Here is a 15,065-nt window from a genome sequence, read left to right as displayed (position 1 = left end):
GGATCTCAAAGGATTCATTCTCTTTCCTTATAAAAAGGGAGATGTTAACTAATTAGGCTTAGTTGATATGTTAAATTATATGGGAAACATTGTCAAATAAGAAGGAATACTAAACCTTCTTTACCTTATATTTTTATAGGTATGTGTTAATGTAAGTGTCCCCCAAATTATATACAATTTCTAAAATTCTCAACATGTCCTGAAATAATGTTATCAGTCATAATTTTAAAATGTATGCCACAAAAATAAGAAAAAATAAGTATTTTGCCATTTATAGGCAGTTATTGTTTTACTTGATGCTTTTACAAATGTGTTTCATCTTGGGGTGCTTGGGTGGCTCAGTTGGTTGAGTGTCTGACTCTTGGTTTCCACTTAGGTCATGATCCCATGGGTCGTGGGATCGAGCCCCAGGTCCAGCTCTGAGCTTGGTGGGGAGTCCGCTTGAGGATTCTCTCCTTCTGCCCCTTCCCTCACACTCCCTCTCTCTCTCTTCTTCTCTCTAAAATAAAATACATCTTTTAAAAACAAAACAAAACAAATATGTTTCATCTTCAGATGGATGAAAGTCCTTCAGAAAGGACTCGGACAAGTTCTTTAGGATGCAGGCTTCTGGTCGCTTCATACAACTGAACTGAATTTAAGGAAACTTTTCTCAAACTATCTGTGATTTACAGCAATTTATACAGTAAATATATACAGTAAAATATTATCTTTGTGAGCCTATGTGAAACACTGACTTTTTCTCCCTGATACCTCAAGAATTTAGAAACTCAAGGAGTATTCTTATTTTCATGGTAATACACCTATTTGCAAAGTTGGATAAGAACCCGTTCTTGTAGACAGGCGGCTGCCTTCTCCACACCTAAATTCTATTAGAAAGGATCACTCCCATGTGAAGAACCACCCCCCAGCTTTTGAACTTCAGTGTGGCTGGGGAACCCACTTTGCAGGTCAGGTACTTTGACAAGTCTGTGCTGTTTGGCGGGTTCTACAGCATTTTCCCTGTGCTTACACCCTCAGCCTTCAGGACTAGTGGAATGCACTGATGGCATGAGTAAGACATTAACAAATTTGTAGGAACTCTTCAAATGCCCGGGCTAAAAGCACCACCATTGGTTCTTCTGAATCTCAGATCTACTTCTTTTGGAACCCCTATCCTCTCCACTTTTGAGATAATCACAGGATACCCAATGGACCCTGCTTAATTTAATCCACAACTCATACAAGGGGATAGTTTCAATTTTGTAAAGGCCAATTGCTTCTGTTGAAAATAACCATACCTCAGTAGAGCAATCTTTCCAAAGTGCACTGCCAGGAGGCAAAAACATCAGACATCATAATCTGCAGCCTGAAGATTTCATCACTGGAAAAGATGCTTTCAGAAAGACTTCCTCCAACCTCGCGGAAAGGGACCTTACCAGGAATTGAGGCAGATGACAGCAGAGGCCCACGGCTTTCCCAAGGTGACCGAACCAGACTTATATACCTTTTTTTTTTTAGGTTAGGTTTTTGGTTTTTCTTTTCAGACCTGTACACCTTTCCTTTGTCATTGCTTCTTACCTTATTTTCTCTTTCTTTAAGACAATGCTTTTATTCACCTTTCCCCATCTATTGCAAAAAGGGAAAGTCTTGAGGCACCTGGGTGGCTCAGTCTATTGGGTGTCTGACTCTTGATCTCAGCTCAGGTCTTGATCTCAGGGTCGTGAGTTCAAGCCCCACGTTGGGCTCCATGCTGGGTGTGGAGCCTGCTTAAAAAAAGAGAGAAGAAAAAAAAAGCAGGGTGGGGGGGGAGGGAACCACTAGATCTGTCACCAGAGACTCCAATCAGTTCATGACGTCGAGTCCTCTTGGTCGTACCTGTAACAATCTCTCTTTAATCCCTCTCACCGTTGTCGATTATACCTGCAAGACTATGAATGTTAACTATTGGCTTAGGATATTACAACTAGGTGTTCCCACACCTTGTTTCAACCTCTCCCCAGTCATTGCTGTAGTAGCTCAACTAAACCCCCCCACTTTTGCAAATTATATGATATTTGGTTCCCCATGTTCTTTTCCTTGTTTAAATATGATCTGTCCCCCTGCACTCAAGGGAACTGCAAAGGGCTAACTCCTTTTTGCAAGGCTTCTTATTTTTATTTTATTTTTTTAATGATTTTATTTATTTATGTGACAGAGAGAGGCAGGCAGAGGGAGAAGGAGAAGCAGGCTCCCCGCTGAGCAGAGAGCTTGATGTGGGGTTTGATCTCAAAACCCTGAGATCATGACCCGAGCTGAAGGCAGACACCAAACAGACTGAGCCACCCAAGTGCCCCTATGAGACTTTTAAAATAGGCCTCTTTAGGAGTGGATGGTACCTCACAGAATGTTGCCCAAATTCCTCTGACCCCTTGCTTAAAAGGTCAATCAGGACATTTCAGCTAATGGATCTTTCAGTGACCAGACCTTAGCTGGGTCCTCTGTGCTCCACCTGGCTCCATTTTTGTCTGTGGTGGATGGCATTTTCATGGGTGTATGAATGTTTAGATAGCTGGTGAACTGGAGGTCAATGTTTATTAGGACATTTAACTGTCCTTGTTAATATCCATAACAACACAGAAGGCTCCCATTGGTCCTCCCATTGGTCCACCCCATTAAGCCTCCATGGCCATCTTAAACAGGAACTTCCAGGAGTCACACATGACTCTGGGTTTGCCTCAGTTGGGATAGCCTTTCTCCCTTGGATCAGAGTAAGTGCCAATGAACATATATGATCAGAAATCTCTCCCCAACATTGAAAGCCAGCCGATTTCATAACCAGAGCAGTAGCAGCCCAATGATGATCACTGGACTCACTGGCTAAGGTAGTTTTGGACAGTCTCGTAGCCCTTGATTACCTACCTGCTGAAGAAAGAGGCATTTGTGCAATAGCCAATACCACCTGTTGTATCTGAATAAACGCCAGTAGAGGTAGAAACTCAATGATACAAGATCAGGGAACAAGCGCACCGATTACAACAAATTTCACCCAACTCTCCATGATTCCTTGGTTTGCTCAGTTGGCTACTTTCAGGTCTTATAGTCATGGTTTAGAACCATCATATAACTTGGATTTGTCATGTTACTTTTAATTCTGTTTTGCATAATTATTTTTAAACTTTGTACCTGTTGCCTGTCAAGTCTCTGCACAAGTGATGCACTCAAGATAGAATGATGTTAGCTCAGTGCTTTGGGATGATTTCCAATGCATACAGTCTAGACAAGATATGAATTTAAGAGTGGAAAGTGCCTAAGAGTCCCTCCTTCTACCTTCATTATTGTTCAAATGTGCCTTCTAGGGTTTCCATCACCACCTGCTCTCCTTGTAGTGTGGGACATGACTCTCAGGAAAGGTCCTTCCTGGCACCAAGGTACATAGACAGATAAAAACATTTAATAAATAAATAACCAAATACTTGAGCACTGATGCCTTTGAGGAAAGATCTAGATCCAAAGGGGCAAATGTGAAAATGAATAAAAGAAACCTAATTCAAAACAGAGTCAGGAAGCAAGGAAGGGAATTCTCACTCATGTACCATTTATCACAGCTTACTTTACATTCCCCAGCAGGAAGAAGCTTACTTTGCATACTCCAGCAGAAAGAAGAAAGATTTTCTTCTTGCCTAGCAACAACCTAGCCAATGAGAAACCACCACAACTCAGCCAAAGAGAAGCCACCACAACCCAGAATTCTTGCTCTCCTCCAACAGACTTTTGTTCAAAACAATCCCTCCCTACTCCCTTCTTTTCCTTATGAAAGCCTTTGTTCTTTGGACTTGCCTGTGGTTCATCATATTTTGCATGTCCCAAATTGTAGTTCCTCTGCTATTCTCAAATAAACTCATTTTTGCTGATTAAGTAACTGGCTATTTTATTTTTAAGGCTGACACTTCCGTATCATGAATTCTCCACTTTTTAGATGATGTCTATCAGGCATTTATGCCCTACATCTGCCTAGAATATGTGTCTATATGTCAGGTAGGGTGCCTACAGCAGTCTTTTTGAGAATAAAGTTCACGGAAGAGAGCATAATGTTTCTGAGAGATTCTGACAGCAAAACTAGACATTAAGGCCCCTGGAGGGAATGGTAGCCTCCCTGTAAGAGTGTACTTCTTCAGCACAAAGAAAATGATGGCCAGAGATTAGATGGTAGAAATTTAGAGTGAGAGCTGTAGGAAACATGAAAGGACTCAAAAATGAACCAAGCACATTGATTCCAAGAGCACATCAGAAAAAAGACCAAAGAGCCACGGAAGGTAGAAGAGGCTGGGAGACTAGAGAAAAATGAGTAAGAGCATCTTTTCTAGCCACCACAAATTAATGAAATAGGGTAGTTAACAGACTTCTAAGATTCACCTATTTCAGGTCTGCAATCCCCATGAATCCTGGGATCAGTAATATCTAGTAGCAATACCTGTGAGAGCTGGACAGAACCTAAGTCTCTCATTTTACACATAAGGAAACTGAGTCCCGGTTCAGTGAGAGACTTATGCAGTGTCACCTGACTAATTAGTTAGAGACGCAAGGCCAGGATTCACGCCCGACAGCGGTAGCCCAAGGTTGCTACCAATCCACCTGCATGATGGCTTTTAGTAGCTGTAGATCATAGAACACAGTGTCTATGATAATATAAATTGCTTTACATCAAGCGCATGGATTTTGCATCAAGTAGTTTTAATTATAAGGCTGTAAATATGTCAAAAGGATCCGACAACATCTATTAAATTACAAGAGTGAGCTCGAGTAGTTTCTGATGTGGGCATGTTCCCAAGAAGAATGAGTTTCACAGTCAGGAACTACCCAGGCTTCTCCCTCCCTCTTCCTGCCCCCTCTTTTCCTCTTTTAAATTCTGTTTGTTTTAAGCATCAAAAATATTGTGTAGAAATCAAACATAAATCAAATTATGGAACTGCAGAAGAAATATTTCATCCAAGTTGTTTTTCTTCCTTTTATCTTCTCATTTCTTTGAATGATGGTAAGATTTAATCTCCAGAGAGACCTGTTTGGGGCTCCAAATAGGAAAAACTGAGTTTTTTTCTGGTATGATACTAAGTGTAGCTGCAATTTTAAGTTTTACTTCCTTTGGAAATAGTACATTAGTCTAAAAAAATCTAAAAAAACAAGTGCAGAGAAGTAAGTTCAAAGAACTATCTCTTATATTAGCTATCAGACTCCTGGACAAAACTAGAAGCTGATAGTTTTTTGTTTTGTCTTGCCTTTTTTTTTTTTTAAGAAGCTCATAGTACATATGTGAATTATGAAAATTCTTAATGACAACTGTGAGAGTAATGGCCTTTTCCATCGGTAGCTGCCTAAATAATTTAAGGGTTCGTATCAGGTTTGGAGGTAGGATCTCTCTGATTACATCTTCTTGTGATCACATTGGGATTCAAGGCAATGATTTCCTAATATGTTCTCCTACAGAAGATCTCATCATGTCCCTGGGTAATTCCACTATGTTCTCTCTCTTCATCTGTGTCTGAAGCACTCTTATGAATACATGTATCAGGTTCTAAAAAAAGGAAAACAGAAACCATTTCAAGTGTTCACACAAAGGGAATTTATGTGGGGGAATTGATTACACTGGTGGTGGTAGAGTTCAGAAACCAATCAAGGGAGAGGAAGGGAACCCAGTGAGATTAGCAACAGCAAGAAACACTGAGTCTTAGGCTGTTACCTACGTATGATTATTATTTTCCTTATGGCAATTGTGCAGGAGCTGCTCCAGGACTGCCAGGGATTATAAAAGTAAAAGATATCCTCAGGAGATGTATCATCTGGTTGGGGAGACCAGCCAGGCACAGGAACCACGGGGCCATCGAGGTGGGGATGCATGCTAAGAACCAGAAGGTCAGTGCCTGAGGAAGAGAGAACTCTGGGGCCTCCCAGGCCACTGTGAAATGAACTAAAGGATCCATTTCATGGGGAGATTTTTTGCCTAATTTAAAAGTTTTAGAAACTAATCTGACCTCAGGGACTGTCTATGAATAAACACCTTATAACACTTTTTGTTCTCTTAGAAATAATCATGTCTTAGGGAGAAACAGCTTTTCTTCTCAATGGGTCAAAGAAATGTATTTATTCAGAAGAAAGGAGACCCAGATGAAATCATTTTGCTCTTCTAAAGAATATTGGCAGATTTAAAATTTTTGTTCAAAATAGCATATCTGACCATATATAAATACTCTTGCTAGGGTCCACTGAAAGTAAAATGGCAAGGTCAACAAAGTTTTGGGGGTATCTGCAATCACCTTTTCTCATGTTCCGCCCTTTCTCCATGCTTCTTCCTTTCAATGTGGGCACTCACCACTCTCAACCGCTCTGGTACCTTTTCTCTTAGTGATTCTAACTGGATTGAAAGGATCAGATTTAAGTCATTTACTACGTAGAATACATTTAAATCATCATAACATCCTATGGCCTTCCATAGGCCATATATGTGTGTGTGTGTGTGTGTGTGTGTGTGTATATATATATATATATATATATATATACACACACAATAACTGATCCTTAATATTAGCATATACTTATATACTTTGGGGAATAAAGTTTTAAAATTAGAACATGAAAAATGACAAAAGGCAAGAATATTTTGAAGAAGTAGTTTGAGTATAGAATATTTAAAAATAAGCATTTATATCACCCATATGAATATTTAGAAAAAACTTTTAAATACTAAAATAAAAAAGAATTTTAGAATAGCACATGTACATCAGGTCATAAGATAAAGTTTAATACATTTGATCATGTTAAAGGACACAAAACACAGCCAATCTAACCAAATTTCAGGCATGCATTTACATAAATATATTAAATTAAGAAAAGAAATTGTACACTTAAACATCCTTTTCACCTAAAAATCATTAAATCCACAGATCAACAATAAAAACCAATTCTCTGCATTTACCACTTCAAGATACAATCGTTCTATTTTAAAGATAACACAAATACACTTGTTAGAATTTATATGCATTATACATATATTATATATTACATAGATAGTGTGTATACATATGTAGTGTTTGTACAGATAGATAAATATATATACATGGGTGTGTGCACACGTACAGATACACACAGATGTACTTGAGGCCATCTGTACTATTATTGCTGGATTCTAAAGTTGAGCTGAATTGGAGCTGGTTGGATGTGATTATTGTCTTTTGCTTCAAACATGTTCATCATATCCCTGGGCTCACGACCCCCCGTAGTAATAACGTCCTTGCCTTTTCTATAGCCCATGATCATGCCAGGCACTTCAATAAATATTTGTGGAATTAATGAATGGAAGGATAGCTGAATAATAGAGGACTGATCAAAGAGAACCGCATGTTATAATAACTGGGTTAAGTAAATCAGATTAAGTCAAATTTAGAGGGATCATCTGAGCCAATGGCCTTGCATGTTACTCTTCAGAAGAACATTTATAGAAATCCCAATTAGTATATAGAAATCCCTGTATTAACTCTGCTCCCTCAAACATGTACCTGCTTTCACTACTTGTTTCCGCAGCTTTCTGCCCCTTAACAGAAGTTCAAGCAAAGTTTGTTCTGGTATCTTTTGTGAATAAGATTACGGACAAATTGTCCCATTTGTCCGCAACCCAGAGGAAAATGAACAGCTAGGAAAACTAAAACATGTTGGAAGAATGATAAGGTTAACTATTCTTTAAAACTGGACAAAGTTAACCACAGATAAAGCCAGGAAAGACACAAGAGTTTCTTTTCAGATTTCTTTTATGCTTCTTGATGATAACGATTTGATAATTTTTTCATTTGATTTAGATGGGTTTCTTTCAAATTAAGAGTCTTCTTTAACATGGCCTAGGGAATCAAGTCCCCCAAATTCTACAGTACCTTTATATCATTTACCTTGCTACTACATGGTTCTTGGTCCAAAAATATCCTGTGAGCATAAGAGATCGAAAATACTTGACTTCCCATAAGGTTGTCAATTCAATTTCTCAATAGTATAATGAATAAAATGTATTAACAGTATTAGATTCTACTTACATGAAATCTTCATTTATTTTAGGAAAGGTAAGTCTCAGATTTTAAGAACGAGGTAAAGAAATATCCAACATACATTTTGGGCAGAGACTACACCAAGCCTGACAACACATTATTCGTGTGAATTGAAACTATTGGCTAGTTGTTTTTTAGTGCAAAAGGAAATGTATAGGATTTAGCTTCTAACTTTGAAGACAAAGCTTCTTTTAAATTTATCCATTATGATTTTCCCATCACTGTTAATGTTCTTTTTTTTTCTATCCTGTGTGCTAAAATGTGCTTTTTTAACTTAAAATACTACAGTCAATTGAGGAACTCCCCAAACATTTGCTAATTTGCATGTATATCTATACATGTATTTTGATTTTAAGTAATACATAATTGACACATGCAAAAAAATATCCCGGACTGAAACTTGATGTCTGACTTTGTGATATACAATGAGATGTAACTTTAGAATTCATGTTGAATTGATACCTTTTTTTTTTTTTGGTAAGTCAACGTGTAGTCTGGCAAGAAAAAAAAAAGCAATAATAAGTTTTAGGCCTAAGGCTCTATGTTGATATGAACAATCCATTATTTATTTTTTATTTTTTCAACCCGCCATGACCTTTACGAAAGAAAGCAAGGTAAGTGACGGGTGTCTCTGGGGCTCATATGTAATTGGAGATTTTAAGAAAAGTGCTGATCTGCTAAAGGAATACGTCTCTTCATAGCAGCAAGGGTAACTACCGCTATGATTGAGAAGAATATGGAACGACAACCCTCATGCTCTCTTGCATACGGCTTACTCTCCTAAACAGCTATTTTAAAGCCATTTCCAAAACTTATGAGAAGGTATTTAAGAGAAAGAAGTGTTGAAGTTGGCTAGGATTAGTGTTTGGCAGGTCTTATGGTCATGTTTTTACTATTTTTAATATTGAAATGCTTCTGTTCTTAGGTTTCCACCTTCTTTGACATCGTTAATTACTAGGGGCAAGACTAATTTGGGTTAGTGTGATGAAGAGAAAGAATGTAAGATAGTAAACATATTTCTTCAGGATATTCTAAAGAGGAACTCTCTGAAAGTATTGCCAGCATTCACAATAATGGGCCCACTAACTTCCTACGGGTGATACAGAAATATGTACATTTTCTGGGCATGGAACTTTGGTCTGATTTCTCTGCAAGTTCAAGTCTCATCCCAGAGGTGGGCAAAGAAGAGATTTGGAACACTCCTCTGCAACAAAGACTTTGTAGAGATGGTCATGCTTGAATAGGAAATAGCTACTAACTTTTCCTGCTGTTCGCTCAAGCTCTTGCCTGGGATACTCTTTGTGTTTTCCTGTATGAATGATGGAACGCAAGACGAACTGGAGCCTCTGGGCTGGGAGCCATTTATGCTTTCTGGTTATTTCTTTCAGTAACTGTAATAGATCAATCTGATACATTCATATTTGTCTACTGTTCTTCATGATACAGCGTCTGAGCAAATGTGACATGGGGAGAGGGTATTTTTTAGGAAAATAAAGTAAAGGTCATCCCCAGCAAAATCAATAGTAACCTGCCACAGGACATCTTCGTTATGGGTGTACTGAGGACATATCTGTTTAGTCAAAACCAATAGAAATGGAAGAGAAGGAAGAGGTTAAACGGAAGAAGGATACATAGGGGGTGGGTGGGAGAAGACAGAGAGAGAGAGACAGAGGTGGGCATAGAGATAAATACTATAGGTAATATTCTACAGAGATGTCAGAACTTTATTGATCAGCGAACTACATCTGCCTATGGTGTACTTTATTTTTCCACTTAAAAATTTGGGTTTGGCTTCTCTTTTCTGTTTCAAAGTTAAGAATGTTAGACTAATAATTAAGTTTAAGTTAATGTGTACTTTGAAAAACCCTAGATGCAGCATCTAACCTCATGTCTTACACCTGACAGGCTCATTATACAGTTTGTGATTCAGAGATAAAAGCAATATCAAAAGAAATATCTTGAAGTTGTTAATACATTGGTATGTAATCATTTTCAAAGAAATCAACAGAGAAGAGGTGCCCGCTCCGAAGCATATAAATGGAAAAGGGAATGGTCTTCTATTTAGGTTGTGTGTATATTTGATATGTGCAGGTTTCTCTGTTCTTTATGATACAGTCCATTAATCTGAGAAGACTTCTGAGGATTCTTTGTGATAAAGTATTTTGCAGTAGCCACACCGAAACAAAATTCCAAGAAGAAAAGGTATGGATGGAACTTTTTATCATCACACAGTTGTTTTTGTTTTTGTTTCTGTTGTAACTCTTCCCTTATTTTCAATGTAATGATGGGCCAATTCCGTTTTCTTCTCGTTACCTTAACTAACCGGCAAGAAAAACAGATTCTATTAACTAGGGCAAGAGTTTGGCAAAAGCAGTGGGAGAGAGTTTTTCTCCAACCCTTTGGAACTACCCTAACAGCACTTCACGTTAAGTTAACACCCAAAGCTTAAGCTCCAGAATGGACAAAGGGATAATCATATACATTTTCTATCTCTTTATTTTATCTTTATCTCACAAATCTACATCCATGCCAAGGACGTTTTTCTCCCTTCTGATTGTGTGCTGTAAGAACCAAGTGGATGTTGCCATTCGCATGATAGAGCAATCACTTCTCCCTAGCTCATACTTGAAACCAGTTCCTACCTGCCTATCCCGGAGCATTTATGATAATTCTCCAGTCACATAGTTTAAAAATCTGATTGGAAAAAAAAAAAAAAAGGTCAAAAGATTGTTTTTGAAATGATCACGGAGTTCAAAGTCTGTAGCAATCAATTAGCTACTGCTCCTTACATCTCTCCCAGGAAGAGAAAGAAATGATTCCAGCAGCTTGACTTTCTTTGCTCGGATTTAATATCCACGGATCTTGCTATCTTCTCTTTTAGAACGTTTTGGTCTTTTATTCTAATGACTCACAACAGAAAGGGCAGTGACACCTGGGGTACATATGTTTTTCTAAGACATTTGAAACTCTTTCACTTGGGAAAGGACTGTGTAAAAAGTCTGGGCCTGGTCAATTTAATATAGATATTTTTAAATAGGACTAATGGCAATATAACACCTTTTCTTTTGGAGAGATCCTTTTGGAAGAGATGGAAAGATTAAGTGTGTAAGAAGAAACCTTGGATTTTTCAGATTTTGCTGAATGTATAGCAGTGTCCTTATTGTTTTCAGTGAAACTATGAACAGGAGGATGTGTAATAAAACTGCACAATTTGACAGATTCAGACAGCTGGCTCCCTCACCAGAAGTTCACATTTTGTTAATGTCACCCACGTTGAATAAGGGACGATTAGATGGTAAGGTCCATTTACAAAAATGGTTGTCAGGACATTTTTTTTTTTTAATTGTAAAACTTTCTGTGATGGAATTCAGTAAAAGGGCTATGAAGAGAAAGCAACGGAGACAAAAGCCTGCTATTAACCTCCAGATGCAGGCTACTGCAGTTTCATGGCAAGATTTGTCACACTCTTGGGCCAATGAAGTGTTAGTGTGACTAGAAGGGACCACCCCTTTTCTGGGGTAAGAGGGCAATTTGGTCTCCATGCTCATTTAATCCTGAGACTTCTTTGAATAGACTGTCAATTGAATCTAAATTGTGCAAAATTATGCATGCACATTGTTCGCTAAGCACTGAACCAAGGTTTCTCAACCCATTTCCATTTGGCATGAGGTCACTTGAAACTTAAGTAATCATATATGGAAGACAAGAGCAGTGTACTTAAACAACCTTTCTACATAAATGCTCACTGTGCTTTAATTGCAAATCTCTTGCCTTAAGACAATAGAGAAATACTAGTTACACGATTTTATTCTTTTTAATTGAGTTTCATATTCCTATAGGTAAGGAGCAGGTTGGAAAAGTCAGCCCATGCTGCATAATCTACGCTAGTCTACAGTTTAGATTCTGGAAGAACAGATGTTTATAGGACAACCTAGAGCGGGCGTGCGCATCACGAGAGATGTTTTCTCAGTAGTGCAGAGGCCTGATAATTTTGTTATGATCCAAATGTGGACAGCTGGCCTCAAAAACCATTAAGAAAAATGTCTATCAGACTTTTTGCTGCTTTAAATTAGAACATGGCATTTCTTTAAAAACCTGAACAGAACATTTACAAAAATTTATTCATACATTAACCAAAGAGGATTTTCATTGAGTTCTAAAGGAACATATACATTAATACTCGTATTTGGCAAGAATTATTATTTAAAAAATTTGTACAAGTGACAGCTTACATAGCCAAGATTTGTTAAAAACGAGTGAGCTCTTCTCCAGTGAGTTTCGTTCAGTGTGAAATCTGCAACATTCTAATCACATATACACTGACAGTCTTGCTATGGTGAAAAGCACTTTACATATGTTTAATGCTGGAATTTTATAAGGATTGGCTGTTTTCTTGCTTTTTCATCCGTCGTTAATGATTACATGTTGGCACAAGGATACATTGCTAGATTAGATCCACAGCACATTAAAGACTGTTTGCTTTCTCACTCCCCTTCTTTCCAATTAAGTTGGTGAAAAATGTAACTTTAGTATTTTACAGGACAGGGCAAAGGTGTTTCATCTAGGTGATGTCTATATTATAAAAATAAAATAAAAAATATAAATAGGTAACACAAACCCAGTGCCTACTGTTAGATACAATATGTAATAAAAGCAGACCTTTTAGGAAGATTGATTTTAGAATATGCTGTTACGATTTAATTATAAAACACTTGAAAACAATCTTGAGATTAAACTAGAGTAACCAGATTTCTCAGCCAAAAAAAAAGTAAGTGGGTAACATTCTGTAATTGGATACATTGATACAAAAGAAGATTACAATTTTATATCAAGTCGCCCATTTAGAAATTCATCAGGGAGTTCTGAAACATCCTCTCCCATTATAATCCTTTAATATAAAAATATTGCCCTTTTTTTTATTAGATCCATCAGATTGCACAGTAATGTTTCAAAACTCCATTAAAGTTGACTTTAGTTATTACAGACAGAAAATTCCCGGGAAGTCAAATAATCTCTTCTGGTGACATAAAAATTCCGTTATCAATTTACAATGGAATTTCTGTGTAAATGACCCCACACAAGGAAATATATATTTTTAAAACCCATCTGTTATGCAACCACGCGTATAGGGGTTGTGAGTGTGTGTGTGTGTGTGTACGTGCATATGTGAACAAACGTGCCAACATACACACACAGGATCTGCACATTTCTGGAAAATTATTTTTAAATTAATAAAAGAAAATGAAATCACAGGAAGTGTGTAGCAGGATAACAGTCTTTCTTTTTAATGACAGGATAAAAAATAAATGCCCGTTGGAAAGGAATATTCAAACAGTCCCAGCAACTATACAATGTAACTTGTTAGATCCAGCAAATAAGATGTCATGTCAATGATCTGATCAAGAATACCTGCCCTGGTCACGCGGCGGATGCTTCTGTCCACTTGTTCACACTGAGGACCGAGATAGCCTTTCTTACAGAGGCACTTGTCCGGTCTCACGCAGACACCTCCGTGACGACACGCTGGCTCACATTTTGCTGGGAGGGGGGAAAAAAGCATTAAAATCGCACTCTCGTTCTGTATGTCAGAAACAGTACCGAGTGTGAGGCCAACAAATACTGGATGAGTAAGGGAAGGGAGGGGGAGGGGGAGGTCGCCAGTCACAGAGTGATCCAAAAGATAATAAATACAAGGAGGAAAGGTTTCCGGAGCCACAGTTATGCGAGGGCTAGAACTCAGAAGAGAATGGGAGACATTTCCAGGGAAGCAGAGACCATGGGAATCAATTTCAATCCCTTGCAGAACTGCCTCTATTTCAGAGGAGGATTTCGGCTCTTTCAAACCTCCGTTCACTAGGGCATTTCCAACAGAGGGCCTTCCAAGTGACTCTCTGTTCCCTTTCCTCCTGGGTAGGACCATAAAATGGGGGAAGGGCCTCGCCTGAGAGGGAGACCCAGCGGCTTCGGCGTGTGCAGTGCGGCCGGAAGGAACGGTCCCTTCTGGAGTCGGGTTCCATGGGCTATCTCCCAGGTGACTCCCTTGGAGTCCTTTTCTTTTCCCTTTGCTCCGGGGAAGTGCATTGTATTGCGTCGTCTCTGATTACACTTTGTAGCGCTTTCTTGGGGCAGTGCGTCGGCCAGGGAAGGATATTCTTAGCAATCTTTTCCAGGGTTACACTACACACAGGATCTCTTCATGTAAGGGTTTTTACCACTACAATACAGGTGGGAAATGTAAAGATTTACTGCCGGGGCACCTGACTGACTCAGTTAAGTGCCTGACTTTTGGTTTTAGCTCATGGCATGATCTCAGGGTCATGGCTCCACGCTGGGTCTACTGGAGACTCTCCTCTCCCTCCGCCCCTCACCCCCGCTGGCAAACTCGCTCTCTTTCTAAAAAATAAATAAATAAATAATCTAAAAAAACCTGCTAAAATGACAAGTAGAGATAAAATTGGTTGTATAAGTAAGTTAATTGCGTTTTACTGATGGGATAAATATGAGATGTGCAGCCGCTGTAGACAGAATCAAATTCCTTAAACACGTTTCTTCATACTTTTGGGGGACAGGGTTGTTTTCACCTTTTCAAATGCATTAATCAAAACCCAGGGATCTGTGGCTGACAAATGGAAAAGAAAAAACTAGAGAATAATAACACAATTTTTAAAAAATTTGTGGGAATGAACTGTGTTAGTATATGAATACAGTTTTTGCTTGGGTCAAAAACATCATGAATAGATGACTTTTATAAAATGGTTCTGGTTTATCTTATGTATTCAAACTATTTAAACTGACTAATAGAGGGGCACCTGGGTGGCTCAGCTGGTTAAGAGGCTGCCTTTGGCTCAGGTCACCGTCCTGGAGTGCCAGGATTGAGTCCCGCATTGGGATCCCTGCTTCTCACTCTGACCCTCCCCCTCTCATGCTCTCTCTCTCACATACTGTCTCTCTCAAATAAATAAATAAAATCTTTAAAAAAATAAAATAAACTATTAGGAAGATTAAAGTCCTTCATTGAAA

General features: G+C 38.5%; 1 protein-coding gene across 1 annotated transcript in view; it reads right to left on the bottom strand.

The window, feature by feature from the left end:
* Positions 1-6,733: 6,733 nt before the first annotated feature.
* The window catches only part of HHIP (hedgehog interacting protein), a 95,785-nt gene continuing 87,453 nt past the window's right edge, over positions 6,734-15,065 (bottom strand). The window contains exon 13 of the mRNA XM_045798903.2: positions 6,734-13,583. Coding sequence (XP_045654859.2) covers positions 13,390-13,583 — 194 coding nt within the window. The 3' untranslated portion in view covers positions 6,734-13,389. The remainder of the gene's footprint in view (positions 13,584-15,065) is intronic.

Source organism: Ursus americanus, chromosome 13, assembly GCF_024610735.1.
Source record: "Ursus americanus isolate L20-20 chromosome 13, mUrsAme1.1.p, whole genome shotgun sequence".
NCBI classification, from domain to species: Eukaryota; Metazoa; Chordata; class Mammalia; order Carnivora; family Ursidae; genus Ursus; species Ursus americanus.
The sequence above is the reverse complement of the archived record's forward strand: the minus strand, read 5'-3'. Positions and strand labels throughout refer to the sequence as shown.